Source organism: Trachurus trachurus, assembly GCF_905171665.1.
Source record: "Trachurus trachurus genome assembly, chromosome: 15".
Taxonomy (NCBI): Eukaryota; Metazoa; Chordata; class Actinopteri; order Carangiformes; family Carangidae; genus Trachurus; species Trachurus trachurus.
In genome coordinates, this window is record NC_139906.1 from 24,910,128 (window position 1) to 24,929,702 (window position 19,575).

General features: G+C 41.0%; 1 protein-coding gene across 3 annotated transcripts in view; it reads right to left on the reverse strand.

Annotated features, from left to right (window-relative positions):
* Positions 1–1,860: 1,860 nt before the first annotated feature.
* Positions 1,861–19,575, reverse strand: part of papolg (poly(A) polymerase gamma) — a gene marked incomplete at its 3' end in the record, with an annotated part of 34,834 nt that continues 17,119 nt past the window's right edge. For 2 of the 3 annotated variants that reach the window (XM_083988000.1, XM_083988002.1), the window contains 10 exons: positions 11,251–11,360; positions 10,257–10,378; positions 9,964–10,121; positions 9,692–9,792; positions 7,109–7,320; positions 6,919–7,002; positions 6,771–6,830; positions 6,531–6,634; positions 5,579–5,682; positions 1,861–4,084 (listed from right to left, as the gene is read on the reverse strand). In XM_083988000.1, the coding sequence (XP_083844126.1) occupies positions 3,924–4,084; positions 5,579–5,682; positions 6,531–6,634; positions 6,771–6,830; positions 6,919–7,002; positions 7,109–7,320; positions 9,692–9,792; positions 9,964–10,121; positions 10,257–10,378; positions 11,251–11,360 (1,216 nt within the window). The remainder of the gene's footprint in view (positions 4,085–5,578; positions 5,683–6,530; positions 6,635–6,770; positions 6,831–6,918; positions 7,003–7,108; positions 7,321–9,691; positions 9,793–9,963; positions 10,122–10,256; positions 10,379–11,250; positions 11,361–19,575) is intronic. The other variant, XM_083988001.1, reaches the window with a different exon arrangement.

A 19,575-nucleotide genomic window follows, 5' to 3' on the forward strand; every position in this document is an offset into this window, starting at 1 on the left:
TTTATAATATTAATGAAACAAAACCAAGAAAATAGAACATAGGGAAAAAGAAAGAGAAGGAGCGAACCATGCTGTAGCTACACATTAATTAATTAATAACATCACCACCATGGGCTTGATGGCGATGATCATCAAGTTAATAGTTTAATAGCGGTTCTGGTTGGGAAACCAGTGTGCAAGAAGAAGCAGTATCACTGTTGCAGTTTGTTTGACCTCAGAATTGTCCTGTCTGTCATTGCATACCCAGCTCAGTTCTCAAAAAGACTGCAAGTTTGCAAAGTGCATATGTGTCATATGAAGAATGTTTTAAGAGGAGCTGTCTGACCCCCTGACCCCAAATATCTTCCCGTGGTTATGTACTTTGGTTGTCTTCTTAGCTGGATAATATAGAGACTGTGTCCTGCAGTCTTCAGATCAGATTAACAAACACACACAGACAAAGTGAACGTTTGACTGATAAACTGCAGATGTGAATGTGTTCTTTCTGGATTAACCCTGAGGGAGTGTATACCATAGACATATGGTGTATATACCATCAGCTACACCATATTCCCATCTGTTTGCTTTAGAACTCACCTGTTCAGGTAAGTCCATGTATGTTCAGTGTATTTCTTCCTCTGTCACAGTGGCAGAAATGAACAGTAGGCTAACACGTTCTTTTGTGTGAGTGAATCTAGGTCTAAAATCAACTTATTGATTATTTCAAAATTTGTTTTTTTTTTTATGTGTTTGTGAGACAATGTGGCCATGACAAGAAAGGGGGGTGACTTGTAATGATAATATCTTCAGTTTCATCGACCAAGCAGAGGCACTCCAAAGGAGCAGAACAGCACTGAAGACATCATCAACCAGTGCAATGATGTTCTTCAGTCAAAATCAAGTTATTATGTAATGTCTAGTCTTTTTTCGGTTTTAGATGTGGTGTCTTTATCTGTTAAAACTGAGACGGGATTTACAAAGAGGAGGGAGAGTAGAACAAGTTAATTTAATTTTCACATTTGATTTCCTCACAAACGGTGGTTGTGTTGTTCAGTCACAATAATCTTATTGTGGGATGTTAATGTCAGAAATTTAGTTTTCTTTTTAGATTATTCGATTTATTATAACTGCTTTAGTGCATGTTCTCTGACTACAGCCAACTTCCAATGCCTTAAGAGGCCGTCCATTGACAGAAGATGTAGTGTTGATCTTGTATGACGTCATACACAAGGAATTTGTTTCATATACAGTTTGAAATACATTTTGGATGTGTTCTTTATAATTTGCTTATATGGCCTACCTAATATACAGTTTACTACTGTGTCAATTATTGTCCCATGCAGATTTTTTTTTACCATCTTTTAAGGGCATCCTGGATTTCCGACTGTGAAAATTGAAAAATGTAAATCTATATGGCTCCTGAACTATACATCCTACAGAGACAACTGACCCCATTTTCTTTTTGTCTGGCATGGGGAATTGGTAGAGATGAAGATTGCTATGATTAAATCATATATGGTACATAAAAACAAAAACAAAAAAAACCCGTTGATGATCCCAACCTGAAATATTGTCCCACGTATATTTATTCAGGCTATTTTAGCTGCCACCCTGAATGTCCTCACATGGTTTTAGAAAATTCCGAAATGTTTAATTTGGCTTTAAAGTAACTTGTGAGGGGTCAAACTAGGGGTTTTTTATGATTCTGAGTTGATTGCAAGCATTCGTTTTTCACCCAAAACACTCCTTGGTGGTAAAAAAAAAAACAGCCATTCCTACATTTCCTGCTCATCGGATTACTGCAATACAACAACACATGACAGCACTGTAATATGTATATATAAATAAAAACAAACACACACCAGAGTAGTTTATGGGGTTTAATTGGTGTACAGATTGATTTAAAGGAAGTGATAAACACATACAAAAATACCCTTTCAATACATTTTAGAAACAAACATCTAAATTACCTGTTTTGTTAAATGTTTCTGAACAGGAAAACATGAGTTGTCTGAAACAGAGTGGTGCAGATTTCATTCAAAAAAGACCTACCTGCTATATGCTATTAAAAAAAAGATAACATGGTACAAATATGCAAATATAAATAAAGTGATAAGAAAACCCCCAATAATGAAGAATATGAATTTGAAAAAAATGTTCTCTGTACATTTTGTTGGGGAAACTGATGCTGGAAAAGAGTCTGTGTCCCAACTCTCTTACCTGCTACTATGAAGAGGGTGCTTATAAGTACTTTGTTATATAGAACCTCTGTGCTGAAGACCAACACAAAGAAACCCAACTTCAGACCATAAAGATGTAGGGTTGGGGCCAAAGGCAGGAAAAAGTCGTCTCCTGACCCCCCACCTGTGGTCCGAGGAGATGCCTTTTTTAAGAACCTCCACAGGAGGCGCAGAGGGTTACCACCCAAAACGAAGGGAATTCCATCCATCTCCAGCACATAAACCTTTTATGCATGCACGCACACACAGTCAACCATATATGCATGCATACACACAAACCAGCACAACTCTCAAAAAACTTTGAACCATTTTTCACAAAAGCACCACAAACTCTTTCATGGACATGGAACACGAACAATCAGGACTTCGCTTCATTAAGATCGAGCTTCAATAATAGGTAACAGAACAATGGTGGCAGCGATGGGGGGGGGGGGGGTCAAACAGTATCCAAACCAATTTGTTATTTAGCCTTCCTGATGGATTATAGGAGCATTTTAGGTGTTCATCTGTCAATCACAGTTACAAACACAAAACCATAGTTTAAACACTTTTGACAACTATCTCGTGACCTGTCCAGCACTCACTTTTTTGTGCCAACCACACTGAGCAGGCATCAGGCTTAAACTGACAATGGAAAGTAGGCAGAACCCCCAACCTTTTTCGTTTAGATGACAGCCGTGACTGAGAAGCTTCTGAACAGACGGATTAGCATAGAGTATTGATGATCCCTCTGCTGTTGTCTACTAACCCTCCCAAGAGCGCAACACCAAAAAGCTTCAGACCCATGTCATGGCTTCCAGAACATGCTTGATGTTTCCTGTTGTTGTGAGGTTAATTTTCTTGCTCTTATGGGCACCTGAGAAGCACTGATGTCACTGGGCGTCTGATCGCCTACATACTGCAGGTCTGATAACTACCCTAGAGTCCTCTTTAGGATGTCATGGTAGCCCAAAGAGTTGTGGTTGTGATTTCCACCATGAGCAAACCCTCAATAAATCCTCCCTGCAAGTGTCCAAACCTACAGTGTTTACAAAAGATATCCAGGGCTTCAGACATTTGTTGGACGAGCAGTAGAGAAAAACAAGAAATTACAATTTTTTTAAATGTTTTTTTTTCTTTTTAGATAAAACTACTATAGAATGGTCAAAAGACTTAACAGTGATCTTTTGTTTTTGTTTTTTTTAAGACAAAAAAGTTATGTACATCAACATTTACTGTACAGGTTTCTGTTTGGGAGAAAAGGGAACAAAAAAAAAAAAAGACAAGAAAAATTAAATCAGCATACACAAGAAATGTGTGTAGCAAGCGTCGATAAACATTTTGGGCTGTTTTAAAACATGTTAATATAGGAAAAAAGGGAAAAATGAAAAGAGGAACAACTCATTTCCTGTCATTGCAGTGTGCACTTTCAACCACTGAAGGACAAGATGAGTAAAAAACTGTTGCTTAAGTTCTCATGTCAGATATCTCCATGAAGTTGTGTTAATGCCCTCTGGTAGTGAGTGTGACAGAGGGCGCAGACAACACCGACCAAATCACCTATCCACTGACAAATCAGGATTTGAGGAGAGGTATCCGTCTTGCTGCTTGACTCTTGAGACTGAACCCACTTCCTGTCCTTGTGTGAAGTTACCATCTCGGTGTTTGACTTACATGTAAATCCCCCACCTCTGTTGTGTATGAATCCACTCTCCATTGTTATGTTTAGGCTATATGGATTCTGGCCTTCTCTGTTTCTTTCAGCCTCTTGGCCTGCTCCTCAAGAGATGGGGAGTGGGGTCTCTTGGAGGCCGATCCATTCAGTGGCTCAGCTCCCCTGCTCACCAATGTGGGGATGGAGTTGCCAATGGGGGGCGCCACATGTTCTACAGAGAGAAAGAGAACAAAAACATTCTACAGTTAGGCTCCTCATTTTGATTCAGTGTTAACTCTTCAAGAAAGTTTTTGTTTTACCATTTTCATATCTTTAATATTTATGCCAACAGGAGCAGCACTCAGGTAAAAGTTAGATCTTCACATGTTGAACGCTTTTTATACAAGAGCAGAGCACAGCGCAGCCCTTTTTTAAAAATGTCTTGTTTTGTTTTTTAATAGCAGCACCGTCCATACAGGTGACACACACGCAGGTGTCCTGTACGTTGTCTTCTGACCTTCCTTCATGGGGACTGCGCTGCATAATGCACGACACGCCCCCAAGAGTTGATAACATAAGGAGCCAATTAAAATTAGAAAAACAAAACAAAAAAAACAATAGTATTAGTTGGTCAAAGTTCTTGTTATTGTTAACGGTTAATCATGTGCATCCCTAGTTCAGCCCTCGTTTTTAAAAGGCTCATTACCTGTTATTTGTGATGTTTAAGCAATCAGATGTACTAGAGGCGGGACACTGCGCTAGAGCCTGTCTATGAGCTGTATATAGAGAGAGGCGGTGGAAAAAAAGGAGCAGCGGCTAAATCAGAAATAAATACTATATCATGGCCTAACTTCGAAAACCGCTCCTCTTTCCCACCAGACTTCTCTCTGCCTCCTTGTAAAAGATGTCATGCAGCCTTCACTTTTATAGGCTTACACTTACCTATGATGTTTAACTATCAGATCAGATCACAGTGTGTGTCTATAAGCTCTATATAGATAGAGGTGGTGCAGCAAAAAAGAGCATCAGCTGAATCAATAGACATAATTATTAATTTTGGACTATAAAACGGCCAGTGCCGAAACAGCACCACACCAGAATTAGGGAACCCTGCCAGAGCTTATCGTTAAGAAAATTAACAAAAATCCTTTAAGAGCAAATCTAGATGAAGTTGGTTATGGGCTTATTTTCATCTTTAAAAAGGCTGCTGTGACCAGAAAATGGTTATCACCGGAGAGCCCAACCATAAATATATGGATGGATATCACAATGGACATTTATAAAATGGAAAAGATAACAGCTTTTGTTAATCACAAATTGGAGAAATTTACATCATATTGGGAAAACTGGGTCAAATATGTCACGCCACATAGGCCGGATTTTATTTTCACAAACCAATAGTTATGATGTATGAGAAAGATCACTCCCTACCAGTACATAGTTTTTTTGTCTGTTTGTTTCAATTGTTGTTATGGTTGTAAGTTTTTCTTCTCATAACTTGGATATAAACTAAAATAAATTCCGGCATTTAGGGCAGACAACAGATGTAAGAAGTATGTTCACATGATGTATATGCTGTGAATGTCTGTTTCTGAATGTCAATAAAAAATAAATTACAAAAAAAAAAAAAAAAAAAAGGCTGCTGTGTTATTTAGTAAACAGTGCTGTGCACCATTACAAGTTCAATTGCACAAGCTGCTAGTGTAAGAACAGATATAGTATTTACTTGAGCCAATGACAGGAATGGACATGCCCTTTTCTTCACTGGCAGGTGGTGGAGTGTCAGTGTTGAGGGTGCCTTCAAACACTGGGGGCTTTGGAGGTGTGATGCTGCAAGACATTCAAACATACAGGTGAATTTAACAAAGTAAATACTTAAAGGGATAGTTCACCCCAAATTCAAATTTCACTCATTGTCTATCTACTCACTCTCATGTTGACTAAGGCCTGGGAGAAGTCTGAGAGATTCCTCCGTGCCTTCTCTGAGTTACAGGGGGGGCTCCATGCAGCACTGCATGTCCATATGACGGTTGCGAACGGGCCTCACTTTTCTTCGTCCCAAAAGACACACCAAAAAAAACATCCAAATACCTCCATACAGCTCGTATGTAATGTCCCTCTTGTATTGAAGCCCCAGCATGAGAAATTGTTCCGAAAAAAATTAAATAAGTATAGGTTTTAAGCTTGTTTGTAGCGGAAGCTCCCAGTGTCTCATTTCACTGCTTTGCCTGTCTCGCGCGATTACCCAGTTCACGGCTCCGCAAATCGCGCGAAATTCCGGCAGAGCAACACTTGGAGCTTCCGCTACAAACAAGCTTAAAACCTATACTTATTTAATTTTTTTCGGAACAATTTCTCATGTTGGGGCTTCAATACAAGAGGGACATTACAGACGAGCACTATGGAGGTATTTGGATGGTTTTTGGTGTGTGGTATGTTTTTGGATGAAGAAAAGTGAGGCCTGTTCGCAACCGTCATATGGGCATGCAGTGCTGCATGGAGCCCCGCTGTAACTCAGAGAAGGCACAACTCTGAAACTTCTCCCAGCCCTTAGTCGACATGAGGGTGAGTAGATAATGAGTGAAATTTGAATTTTGGGTTAATTATCCCTTTAAAGACAATTAAATAACATCAGTTTCAATCGCCCTGTGGCTGTTGCAATAATGAATGAAACTCACTTGTGGCGGTTGAGGGCCAGTTTAATTGAGTTTTTCACAACACGACAACTGTTGCTGGCTGGGAGAGGCGAGGAGGCATCTGGTAGCTCCATGCTCGGAAGTCTCTGCGGTAAGAACAATATCAATCAAATTAAGTCACTTTCTTACTGATTTAACAAAAGTATACCTCACAGCCTTATGTTGATTAAAATCAAACAACTCAGCTATAAAGACAGAGGTCATGGTTCAAAAGGATATTACCTGTGTCCTTGAGGTATCGATAGTTGGAATCGGCTTTGCCTTTGATCCAGAAGTAGGGGTCTGATGGTTAAGAGACAGAATGAAATCTATAGGTTAGTTAGTTGTATATAACCAGTTAATAAAAGCTGATGGAGCAGGAGGTACCTACAGTATTGGGTCCTTCTCCTTGTGTAGGGGACTCGGAAGATGGTGGATATGGCTCTTTGAAAATAGAGTCATCATTGGACACCACCTGCAGCAAAACCACAACAGTTACAGAATTAGGGGCACATTTAGTTAGGTATTGAAAAACACATCTAAACTGTAACTCCAGCCATGAACTGAGAATAACCTCTAACCTCTGTGTCTTTGTGTCTCTTGGCCAGGTCTTCTTGTGTAGGCGAGTGTGGTCTCTTGGTCGTAGCTCCATTGACAGAGTCCTCCTCCTCCTCCAGGCCATTGGGCTCCTCTTTGGGGCTGCTGGTCGCGTTGGGCTGAACAATGCCACTCAGCACTGGGGTGATAGAGCTGCTGGCTGGTGGGGAAGGAGGCTTTGCTTTAACCGGGGGCTCTGCAGCGTGAGAAAAGACAAAGAAAAGGGACACATTTTCAACTTTTCCAATATCATCATGCCCTTTGTTAACCGCTACTGTTCTCTACAGGTTTAGGATTATTTGTAGACCTGCAAACTCGTGAGAGTGAAAAAGGTGACAAGGTCCGAAACCAAACCAAGTTTGGGGGGGGTCCAGGGGTATCCTCTCCCGGGAGAATTTTTTATATGGAAATTACGCTTTTTGGAGCGTTTTGACACTAGAATTTCTGTGTGCAAGTAGTTACATGGCTCATGCTAGGCACATAGTATTAGAGTTCTCAACCGGCCGGCCCGACAAACCCGACGGGACCCGTGGGTTCGGGCCGGGTTCGGGTCGAAAAAATATGAAAGTGACTCGGGTCGGGTCGGAACTCGGGCTTCCTTTTTTACCCCTCATAAAACACATTTATGGTGTAAATTGTTGTTTGTTCATGTGTGAGTCTCAGACAAATATCCCACTCTGCATCTTGTGCTGCTGTGGGCAGAACCACTGAAACATTACGATAGGCATGTGTCTACTCCACAGCTGCAGCTGTGCGTCAACAGCACGCGCACTGGTTGGTGTATAAATCTCCACAAAGGCTCACCGTTCCCACAGCGGAAATGTAATCAATTGGGCCCGCTGCCCGCTGATCAAAGGGCAATAGCCTACAGCAGTAGCTACGTTAAGTCCCGCCCGTTAGCAGGCCGGTACCGGAGGGGCCAGATGACGTGAGGCAGAAGGCGAGTGCTGCGTCCCCAGCAGCGGCACCTCCCGCTGCAAAGAAAGCACGCTGCTTTTTTTTTCGGGCCGGGTTCGGGTAGATAATTAATGCTGGTCTGTCGGGTTCCGTCGGGTCCGGGCTTAAAGGATAATTTCCGTTTTTTACAACCTGGACCTTATTTCTAGCATAAAATAAGATCATTTTACTCACCCAGACAACTTTGGTGTCATTTGGAGTTGTTTTGACGAAATTAGCCCCAGTGGAGCGGCGCGTATATCTGTATAATGCGAGAGCACGGGGCACGCAATGCAGCCTCTAAATAACACATTATCCGCCGCAAAACTCGTTCATTTCGCCAATATTTTGTTATGATACAATAGTGCTATTCCCCTCCGAGCCCGTGGTGGCATGTTAACAACATCCGGGGTCTCTAGGTTGACTACTAACCTCTGATCTGGATGATGTCATCTCCGACCGCTGCCCGGCGCGGCTAACTTGCTACCGCTGATGCTATGGTTCGTTTCTGCGTGTTTTTGACTTGTCAGAACTAAATGAGCAGCTGGATGAAGTTCAGCTTCCACAGGCTTCCTCTCCTCAACCTGGACTCACTAAAGCTCCGGCTAGTTGAGATAAAAATGGACCTGAATGCTGAAGCGGAATGATTATTATCAGAATGAGCCGGGCAGCGGTCGGAGATGACATCATCCAGATCAGAGGTTAGTAGTCAACCTACAGGCGCAGCATGTTGATAACATGCCACCACGGGCTCGGAGGGGAATAGCACTAGTGTATCATAAGAAAATATTGGCGAAATGAACGAGTTTTGCGGCGGATAATGTGTTATTTAGAGGCTGCATTGCGTGCCCCGTGCTCTCGCATTATACGGATACGCGCCGCTCCACTGGGGCTAATTTCGTCAAAACAACTCCAAATGACACCAAAGTTGTCTGGGTGAGTAAATGATCGTATTTTATGCTAGAAATAAGGTCCAGGTTGTAAAAAACGGAAATTATCCTTTAATAACCCACGGGTCGGGTCGGTTCGGGTTGTAATTTTCAGGCCCGTTGAGAACTCTACATAGTATATCCATCCATCCCAATTACAATCCCAGACATATCCCAGATTCCCAGTTAAAGAGAGAGCAAATCTCTCATTAAAAAGACGGCTTTGAGAGAATAAGTACACCTCACTCAAGGGGGGTCAGCTGCCAAAAATGTTCACTTCATTTGGCAAATAACTATGCATCAGTTTGGACCCCTCTAGCTAGTAACTATTTAATTGAAAGTGTGTGCGCAAAAGACACTACATCTGAACTGCCCCCACTTTATCCAAGGCGCCTGTCAACATAGTTTTCTGCGGTCCACCGATACATCAGATAACTTCCCGCCTGTCATTTCAAAATAAAAGCTGTCTGTTATGTTTATCATCCAATAAGGTTTATTCCAGCCTGACGCAGTCCCTCCGGTGAGGCTGGACTCTGTCACTCCCCCAACGGCCGTCTGATACAAAATACATTTTTCAATCAATCATCCAACCTACCTACCTATCTCAAAGAGACAGCCACCAGGAAGACAAAAAAAACAAAAAACTGCTTTATTTTTTATGATCAACATAATCGCTGTGTATTAACTCGTGCAAAAACTCACTTGAGCCAATGACAGGGATAGACATGCCCTGGTCTTGAGCAGTTGGTGCTGCACTGCATGCTGGAGAGCTTTCCACAAAAAGCTGTTTGGGTGGGCTGGCACTGAAAAATACAGAGAAGAAGGAACATTTACTCGGCATGGTGACTGTATTTGAGCCAGATCAATGTATGGTGTTCATTTTATCCAGTAGAAACACACAAATTAAAGACAATTATGCCTATTAAAAATTAATTTCAGATGTGAAGAGCAACAACACAACAAGTATAGCATACCCATCTTCTGTGTCAGTTGCAGGCTTGGTGGGTTTGGTGGCTGGAGAGCTAAAGGGAGTCCCTGAATCTGTGTCTCTGGAACTGTCCAGATGACTGCTGTCGAGAGAGATACGCTTAGAGCTCCCACCATTAGAGCTACGGTTGCACTCCGCTATGCTCTGCACGACAGACAAAAGGGAGAGAATAAAGAGAAACAATTCAGAGTGGTAAAGTAAGAGGATGATAATCATGACGGAGCTAAAAAAAATAAAAATAAAATCATACGTCCCCACATGCATAGAAATATTTCTCACCCTCTTCTTCTTCTGCACCAGCTCAGGCGGAAGATATTGATGGAGCTGTTTCTTCTTTACATGTGTTGCTTCAATCTTCATCCCATCCTTCAGCATGTTAATGTTGTTGGCTTGTCGGTACACTGCAGAGAACATTACATATCAAGCTTCATTGATTACTGGAGTTACTGGAGTGGTCTTGATGGTTTTGATATTCAACCTGCACTTCAACCATAGACTGTAGGACTTCAACACATGTAGGCCTGGGCTTTGTTATTATTTCTGTTGGAGAATATAAGCAAGGTGCCTTTTTGTGCCAAATGTGTACTTCACAGGAGATAAACTGGCTTTCTTTAAACTTTAAATATACTTTCTTTGTGTTTATTCTACACTATTTGATGATAATACATTAATAAATATTCATTATAAAGTCGTAAGCGGACAAATACAGTTTATTTGTTGATAAATGAATCACGATTAATTACAGGAAATTGTGCGATTAATTAGTTAATTTTTTTTAATCGATTGACAGCCCTAATATATTTATATACATTTTAAGGGTGGGAATCTTTGGGTGTCTCACGATTTGATTCCGATTCTTAGGGTCACGATTTGATTCAAAATCGATTCTCGAGTTCGCCTGCTCTCCCTGCCTTCATCAGCCCTCGTCAACCATTTCCATGTTTTCCCATAATCAGTGTTGTAAACAGTTTTCTTGTCTGTATACAACATCTATTGCAGATCTGCTGCAGTTAGATCTTCTAATGTTGAGCTCCTGACAGCTCCTCTGTGCAGCTGCAGGTGAACAGACTGGAGAGCACAGTCCTGTCCTTAACATCATCCACATTAATTTATAAGCTATTTGTTGTTAATAAAAGTTGCTAATGTTGATAATGTACATGTTCTTTTATCGTTTCAGTATTCTTATGTGGTGTTTGGTAGGTAATAATAATGATAATATATTTTATATCGTATACCCCGAGAAAATGTGGAGGAGTCATATTATAGAACTTACCAGTGTCTGTGAAGGACTGGATGTCGTACGTCAGGTCAATGTTTACACTCTCTGCATTCTCCACTTTCTTGAAAATAATCCCAATGAACCACATGGAGACAAAGTCATTCCTGTTGCAGAAACACACAAGATTCAAAAGAATTAAATAAGTTAGCTAATAAAGTTAATGATGCTGATGAGGAAATGCAAATTACTTTAAAACTGCAGCCAGTCAATCTAACATGACATTGCCAACAATGGAAACCATGACTTAGTAAACATGTTTCCATCCACTTGTCAATCGAATTATCTAAAGATGGATAAAAATATTAATGTGAATAATGTCGGTTCAAGTGCGTTTCCATCTATTCCATCAGACCTTTAAATTGAATAATAAGCCGTGCGTAATGATGTTGTGTTGTTTCGCGATCATATTGGTGTATTGAATTGTTTTCTTGCAATTTAGCTTGTTTCTATTCATTTTTGCAGTGAATTGCAAAATCGAATACTACTAGGAGCTGCTGCCTGGATTGATCCATTTCATCAAAGGGAAACTTGACTTTTGTTTTCCCCCCTGAACCACTGGTGGATAACTCCCTCTTCTATGCCATGTAACCCTGCACCTCAGGACGTCCCATGGCTTGCATAATATCCCTCCTTCGCCATTTCCTTCTCGAGTTCCTTAAGAATTAAGGCATTTCTGAAGCCTTTGTTGTCTAAAACTGCCAATATGTTTTTCACATACATCCAATTAAAGCAGATATCAGTGGAATGTTTTTGTTAATATAAGTCCTAAATAGTCCTATTTTCCGTCAGCAATCACTTACATGAAGTATTTCAGCCTAAACACGAGTCTCTCCGTCACTCTGCTCTGCTGTAACCCGAGGAGAAAATTTTCCTTGTGGGATACAAGTGTTATCCAATGAGGAGAGAGAACGGCATGAAGGGCTGTGTGTGCAGCCAAGGGATGCGCGTGAATGTGGTGACGTAGCACGAGGACCAATTGATGCCTGACAAGGGCGGGGGCTGCTAACTCATGGTGCGTTCAAAGTAGAGTTGCACGATACCCACGGTAGCCACAGTACCCCGCGGTGCCAAAACGTAACGGTTCCTACTATACTAGAAATTCTACACGACGGTACTACCGTGGATTACTACTACCGGTGCCAGTTTCCGCTACGTAGCGGCCGCCCCTCCTCTCCTCCCGGCTTCTCACTGCATGCTACTCCCTTGTAAACAAAACCCACATGCACACACTGCAACCTAACTACACAGCTGCTGAATGATTGGCTGTTTGCCTGTTACTGGTGATGTCCGGGGATATTATAGGCTGTTTCCGCACGCTGGGTCCGCCCGTCTGTTATCTGATTGGCTGTTCGTGTGTTCATGCCGGCAAGAACGGACTCATGCAGACAGCTGAGACAGCTCCGCTTCGATAGAAACTCGCTTCAAAACAAACAACGAGCTAAAGTTCTGTCTCGCACAGACGCGCACGGCTTCACAAACACGAGACAACACACTGACCACGGCAGAAGCACCGGGCCCGAGCGGCGAGTCTGCCGCGGCGTCGTCGTCAGTGGCACTTAATTAATTTAGCTCTGTTTATTTTCTCATTGGCTAATATCAGGCTATATGCTCCGTGTACAGGCTGAGGAATAAAGAGTTAAGGGATGTCCAAGTATAAAGCACCTAGAAAATGCATTAAAATGTAGTTTTCACAGGGAATCAGTTCCTGTTCATTGTATCTTGTCCTCTATGGTTTATTATGAAGAAGCATTATTGTCAAATGGATTTTTTAAAAAGACAGTGGATTTGTTTTTATCCTAAGTTGATTATTTATATTTGTTAAACATAAATTAATGTGCTAGAGACTGAATGGTTATTTATTTTCAACCATATAAATTCTAACTTCATTTATTTGTTTTTTATTGCTTATTTAAAAATATTTGTTTCAGTCTAATTCCTACTTCACCAGTATTATGTTTATCATGCACCAAACAACATTATAAGTAATTAATAAGTATTTATAACTTGTACAAATACATGGCAGTTCATAAAAATAATAATTATAAAAAAAGGTTGCAGTATCGTGATATTACCCGGAACCGTGATACTTTGTCTGGTATAGTACCGTGGTTACTCATTTTGGTATCGTGACAACTCTAGTTCAAAGAAACTCGTACTTTGTGTTTTTCCTTCCTGTGAAGTCATACCAGTTCGATCTGGTACGAGTTCACGGGTCGGAAGTTACGAGTGGCCGTTATAGGGAACTTTCACAGACAACAGGATGGTAAAAACACGAGCTACGGGTTACCTGGAACGCTACCAAGTCGTAGTTGTGACTTGAAGCTGTAACTTACGGTTTCAAAAGCCTGCCTTGAACGCAGCATTAGCCGAAACGGCCGTGAAGCTGATATCTGCTTTAAGGAAACACCTACTCTCAGCATCTGTCCACTTGACGCAGTGACATACAGCAAGACGTATGGCCATTTACGTCACTGCGTGCAACGTAAATGTATTATATCAAGCTTCATTGATTACTGGAGTTACTGGAGTGGTCTTGATGGTTTTGATATTCAACCTGCACTTCAACCATAGACTGTAGGACTTCAACACTTGTCTAAAACTGCCAATATGTTTTTCACATACATCCAATTAAGGAAACACCTACTCTCAGCATCTGTCCACTTGACGCAGTGACGTACAGCAAGACGTATGGCCATTTACGTCACTGCGTGCAACGTAAATGTATTTGAATTTCATATTTGTCAGGCAAAGAACCGTTTCCATCAGTAGTTGTCGCATCAGATTTTTACTGATCAAGAGAAAATCCAATGAGATCAACGTATTAACTTTTTAATCAATATTCATGACAATAAATAACAAATAAAAACAAGTGGATGGAGATTCAACATGGCGGCGAGCTGAACACACGCGTCGACGGTTGCTCCCCCAAAGCTAACGGCTAATCCTACAGTCTCTATCCTAGAAGCTCATTAAAACCCCCCAAAAGATTCGCTACAACTTCCGTGCCTGTGATGGAAACGAGAAAACAAAAAAAGGAGTCAAGCCATCTTGTTATTCCCACCGAAGCGGATCCAAGTCGTTCCTCTGCCTCTCCAGTTATGCTAACACCCAGCGCAGCTAACATGGAAACTGACGGAGAAAACGTGATCATGAAAGCTTTAACCAACATGAGAGATGAGTTTACGACAAACTTTACAGGTATCCTAACAGCTGTAAAAGACCTCAAAAGCAACTTCAATGACTTCTCCACCAGACTTGAAGAGGCTGAAAAGCGTATTGGAGACACTGAAGACGACGTTTCTACTTTGCAAAAAAAAGTTGCCGTGCTCCAGAAGCAGGTAATATCCCTCACTGACAAGACGGAAGACCAAGAGAACCGCAGCCGGCGGAACAACCTGCGCCTCATCAACCTGCCGGAGGGAGCGGAGGGACGAGACGCTGTTACCTTCTTGGAGACATGGCTTCCTGAGACACTTGGGTCTGGCTCCTTCCCTTACCCGCTCTTCATCGAGCGAGCTCATCGTCTGCAGGGTCGCCAAGATCGCAACATCCCCAGAGCGCTAATAATGCGCTTCCTCAACTTTAAAGATAAAGAGAGAGTGATCCGCGCAGCCAGGGCAAAAGGAAAAGTGATGTACAAGGACCAGGAGGTGAAATTCTTCCAAGATGTTGCCAGGGAGACACACATCAAGAGGAAGCGCTTTGATGAAGTGAAGCAGCAACTTAAAGCCCGGAACATCCAATACGGAATCCTACACCCAGCCCGGCTCCGGGTGACACACGCAGGCCGGTCCCAGATCTTTGACACCCCCGAGGATGCTGCGGCGTTCGTCCGAAGCCTCTCCAATGACTGACATGGTGCGTAACTTTCACTGATAGTCCCCCGAGTGAAGGTGAAGGTGAGAACTATGACCGGAGAATCCGTATCTCCTTTTTCTTTCCTCTTTTTTTTTTCTCTTCTTATTATTACACCATGACGGACATAATGACTGAGATCGAGGTCATGAGTGAAAATACTTTATTTACTTTTACCTCCTCTCTTTACGCCCTGTGGAAACAACATGACAACTAGAGGAAGAATATATATTTTTTGGATGGTTTTTATTTTTTTATTTTTTTTTATTTTTGAGACTTCCCTGCTCTCTTTTTTCTTTATGCCGTTAGCTGAGCAGCCAATGTTGATTATGTGTTTGAGTATCGTTAATCTGCTCCTCTTTGTAGGATCGGACCAGCGTTATGTTGTGATTTCATATTGTTGGGGTATTGGGGAATGCTGTCAAGTTCTGGAAGACAGCAGGGGAGGGTTATTCTCATCTATCAGTGGAATTCAATTTGATGCCATGATGCTTTCTAACTGTCTGTGTTTAGGCGATATTCAGCGCAGTACTCAGATGATAATTGATGGATAGTGACTCAAGTATAAAAATAACTACTTGGAACGTAAGAGGCTTAGGGAAACTATCTAAATTAAAGCAGGTTATGACTAGACTTAAACATCTTAAATCAACAATTATATTTTTACAAGAATCTCATTTAATGCCATGTGACTTGTTAAAAGTAAAGAGGCGTTGGCCTGGTCAAGTCTACTCTGCTTCATACTCTAGTAATGCAAGGGGAGTTATTACATTAATTCACAAGTCTCTCCCTTTTCAAGTTATAAAGACAATACCAGACCCCACTGGGAGATATTTGATCTTGCAGGGCTCACTCTTCAATGAAAACATAACACTGGTGAACTTATACGGACCCAATGATGACTGCCCTAAATTTTTTGAAAATCTTTTTCTATTATTAGCCTCCATTCCCGGGGAATTACTTGTCGGTGGTGATTTTAATTGCACAATCTCGCCCCACCTTGATCGCTCCTCTGGCACTGACACAGCCCATACTCAGACCAGGAAAACGCTGCTGTATTTTATGAAAGAGTTAAATCTATGTGATCCCTGGAGGAGACTGTTTCCTAATAAAAGAGAATACTCGTGTTGCGCAAATGTATCCAAAGGCCACTCACGGATTGACTACTTCTTGGTGTCCAACAATCTTTTTCCAAAAATAATAGACTGTGTTTATGACTCCATTGTAATCTCAGACCATGGCCCAGCATCTCTTATTTATAATGACCAAAAACTTGTGCATGGTCCTCGACGATGGCGACTCCATCCTAAATGGCTAAATGATCCCAGCTTTTTGAAATTTGTAGGAACACAAATAGACTACTTTTTTGACATCAATAAGGACGAGACTTCAGCGTCGGTGAGATGGGAGGCATTTAAGGCTTATATCCGTGGTCAAATAATTAGCTACACAAGTTCAATAACCAATAAAACAAATTTAGAAATGCTTACTTTAGAGAAGTCAATTAAACAATTGGAGAGGGAGATAGACAAGTCAAACCTTCATTCACAGGAATTGGCTACCCTCAGGGCCAGATACAATGCACTTTCTGCTTCTAAAGCAGAAAATTCCTTAATCAGACTGAAACAAACATTTTACGAACAGGGGGAGAAAAGTGGGAGGCTATTAGCTTGGCAATTAAAAAAGCTGGATACAGAAAGAGCTATTAATAGTATTGAATCTCCAAACGGTGATATAATTGTTGATCCTGTTATGATAAATGATACTTTTGCTACATATTATAAGACCCTATACCAATCAGAATTAGAGGAAGCTCAAACACCCTTCCTTAACCAACTCCCTGTCCCCACCATATCTGACCAAGACAAATCCTGGATGGACCGTACACTCGAAAGTCAGGAAATTATAGAGGCTATAAACCACATGAAAGGAGGGAAAACAGCAGGCCCAGATGGCCTCCCAATTGATATTTATAAATTATTTAAAAATAAATTGATAAGTCCATTGAAGAATATGTATGTAGAATCTTTTCATAATGGTACCTTGCCCCCCTCTCTGAGAAATGCACTTATTACCTTGATATTAAAACCAGACAAACCTCCTTCTAAATGTGAATCCTACAGGCCTATTTCCTTATTGAACTCGGATACAAAGATAATTGCTAAAGTTTTGGCACTCAGGCTTGAGAAATGCCTCCCATCTCTAATACATATTGACCAAAACGGATTCATAAAAGATCGCCAGGCGTACTATAATATCAGAAGAACTTTAAATATAATTCATGAAAAAAAAGACACACAAGACTCATGCATTCTGTCACTGGACGCCGAGAAAGCGTTCGATAGAGTTGAGTGGCCATACCTATTTGAAGTACTCTCCCGCTTTGGTTTTGGTGCTCACTTTAGACAATGGATCAAACTTTTATACTCAGGACCATGCGCAGAGATTATGACCAACAATTATATTTCTAAACCTTTCAATCTCCATCGTGGGACTCGTCAGGGTTGTCCCTTGTCCCCCCTGCTTTTTATATTAGCGCTAGAACCCTTTGCCATATCCATTAGAAATCACTCTATTATTAAAGGAATTCAAATAGCAGATGTAGAACATCGCATCGCCTTGTTCGCAGATGATACATTACTTTTTCTGACGAACTTGGAACAATCTTTCTCAGCCCTTGCTGAGGAGATTAATAGGTTTGGGAAGTCCTCAGGATACAAAGTTAACAAAACTAAATCCTCTGTCCTCTTCCTCAATCAGCAGGAACGACTCCACTCCACGATTCAACATCCATTTAGGAACGCGCCTCAAGGATTTAAATATCTTGGTATTTTTATTACTCCCAATCTAAATTCATTAGTCTCTGCTAATTATGACCCAGTTATTTCAAAAGCCAAGGAATCTCTAAACAGATGGACCTCACTTCCCTTATCTATGATTGGACGCATAAGTGCATTTAAGATGAATATCCTTCCCAAATTCCTCTATCTATTCCAGTCAATTCCTCTCCCGCCTCCTCCTAAATTCTTCCAAGATATGAAAAAGACTCTTACAACGTTTATTTGGAAAAACAGACGCCCAAGACTCCGACTTACATTACTTTATCTCCCATTTGACAGAGGAGGCCTAAAGGTCCCAAATTTAATTTGGTACTACTGGGCAGCCCAGCTCAGAGCTGCCCGCTTGTGGTTCTCATATCCAGACTTGCCTTGGGTAAAAATGGAAGCAACAACTTTAAGGGGGCTTGCACTAGATTCATATTTATATTCAGACTCTCTTAAGAACTTGAAGAAAAATACATTAAATCCATTTGTTAGAAACACCTTGATCATATGGCATGAAACTCATAATGCTGTAGGTGACAATCCACCTTTGTCTCGCCTTGCACCTATTTGGGGAAACTCTGAGTTCAAACCTGGTGCGAAAGACTTAGGATTCAAACAATGGTCACACAAAGGAATTAGAAGGATTATGGACCTTTATAATGGTGATACACTAATGTCCTTTAACGAAATTAAAGATAGATTCAACATTCCACAATCACACTTTTTTAAATATCTACAGCTACGAAGTTTTGTTCTCTCTAAGTTAAATCATTCATCTAACTGTCCCCCTCTAACAGTGTTAGAACGATTTGTAACCCAGCATCAGCAAAGCAAAGGCCAGATCTCTACACTTTACAATATATTTTTAATTTATTCTAAAGAGTCTTCTGATTCAAAAAGGAGATTGTGGAGTGAGGACTTAAAGGAATGTGTACTAGACAGTGAATGGAGTCAAATATGCTCTAAGGCCCAGAACCTCTCCATCAACTCGAGACTCAAATTAATACAATATAACTGGATTATGAGGACCTACATTACCCCAGTAAAACTAAATAAATTTAATCCAGATATTCCAGACACTTGTGTAAAATGTAATACTCATAAAGGCACTTTTTTCCATTGTATCTGGGAATGTGAGAAAATGCAAACATTTTGGAAGGAAGTATTACATATAATTTCCCAAATCATTTCCAGACCTATCCCCGTCTCCCCTAAACTCTGTATTTTAGGCCTCTATCCGAAAGATCTTTCCTTAAAATCCCATGAAATTAAATTGATTAATCTTTGCCTTTCCCATTCAAAACGGCTCATTGCCATGTACTGGAAGAATACATCATGTCCCCCTATTAGTCATTGGCTTAAAGAATTATCATTATGCCTAGCTTTGGAGAAGCTAACTTATAGTATTAAACATAGACTTGGTGAATTCTATGAAATGTGGGGCCTCTTCTTGCACTACCTTGAAAGCGCGGATCTACAGTCCACTCCAGACCCTTGAATCTCACTGCTTGACACTGACTTTGTAATTATGGGTGCTGTCGCTATGCTGTCTTGTTTCCTGTGCTTTGTTTTGTTTTCCTTCTTTTTTTATTATTATTATTACTTGATACGGCATTGAGTGTGTAATTGTATGGCTCTA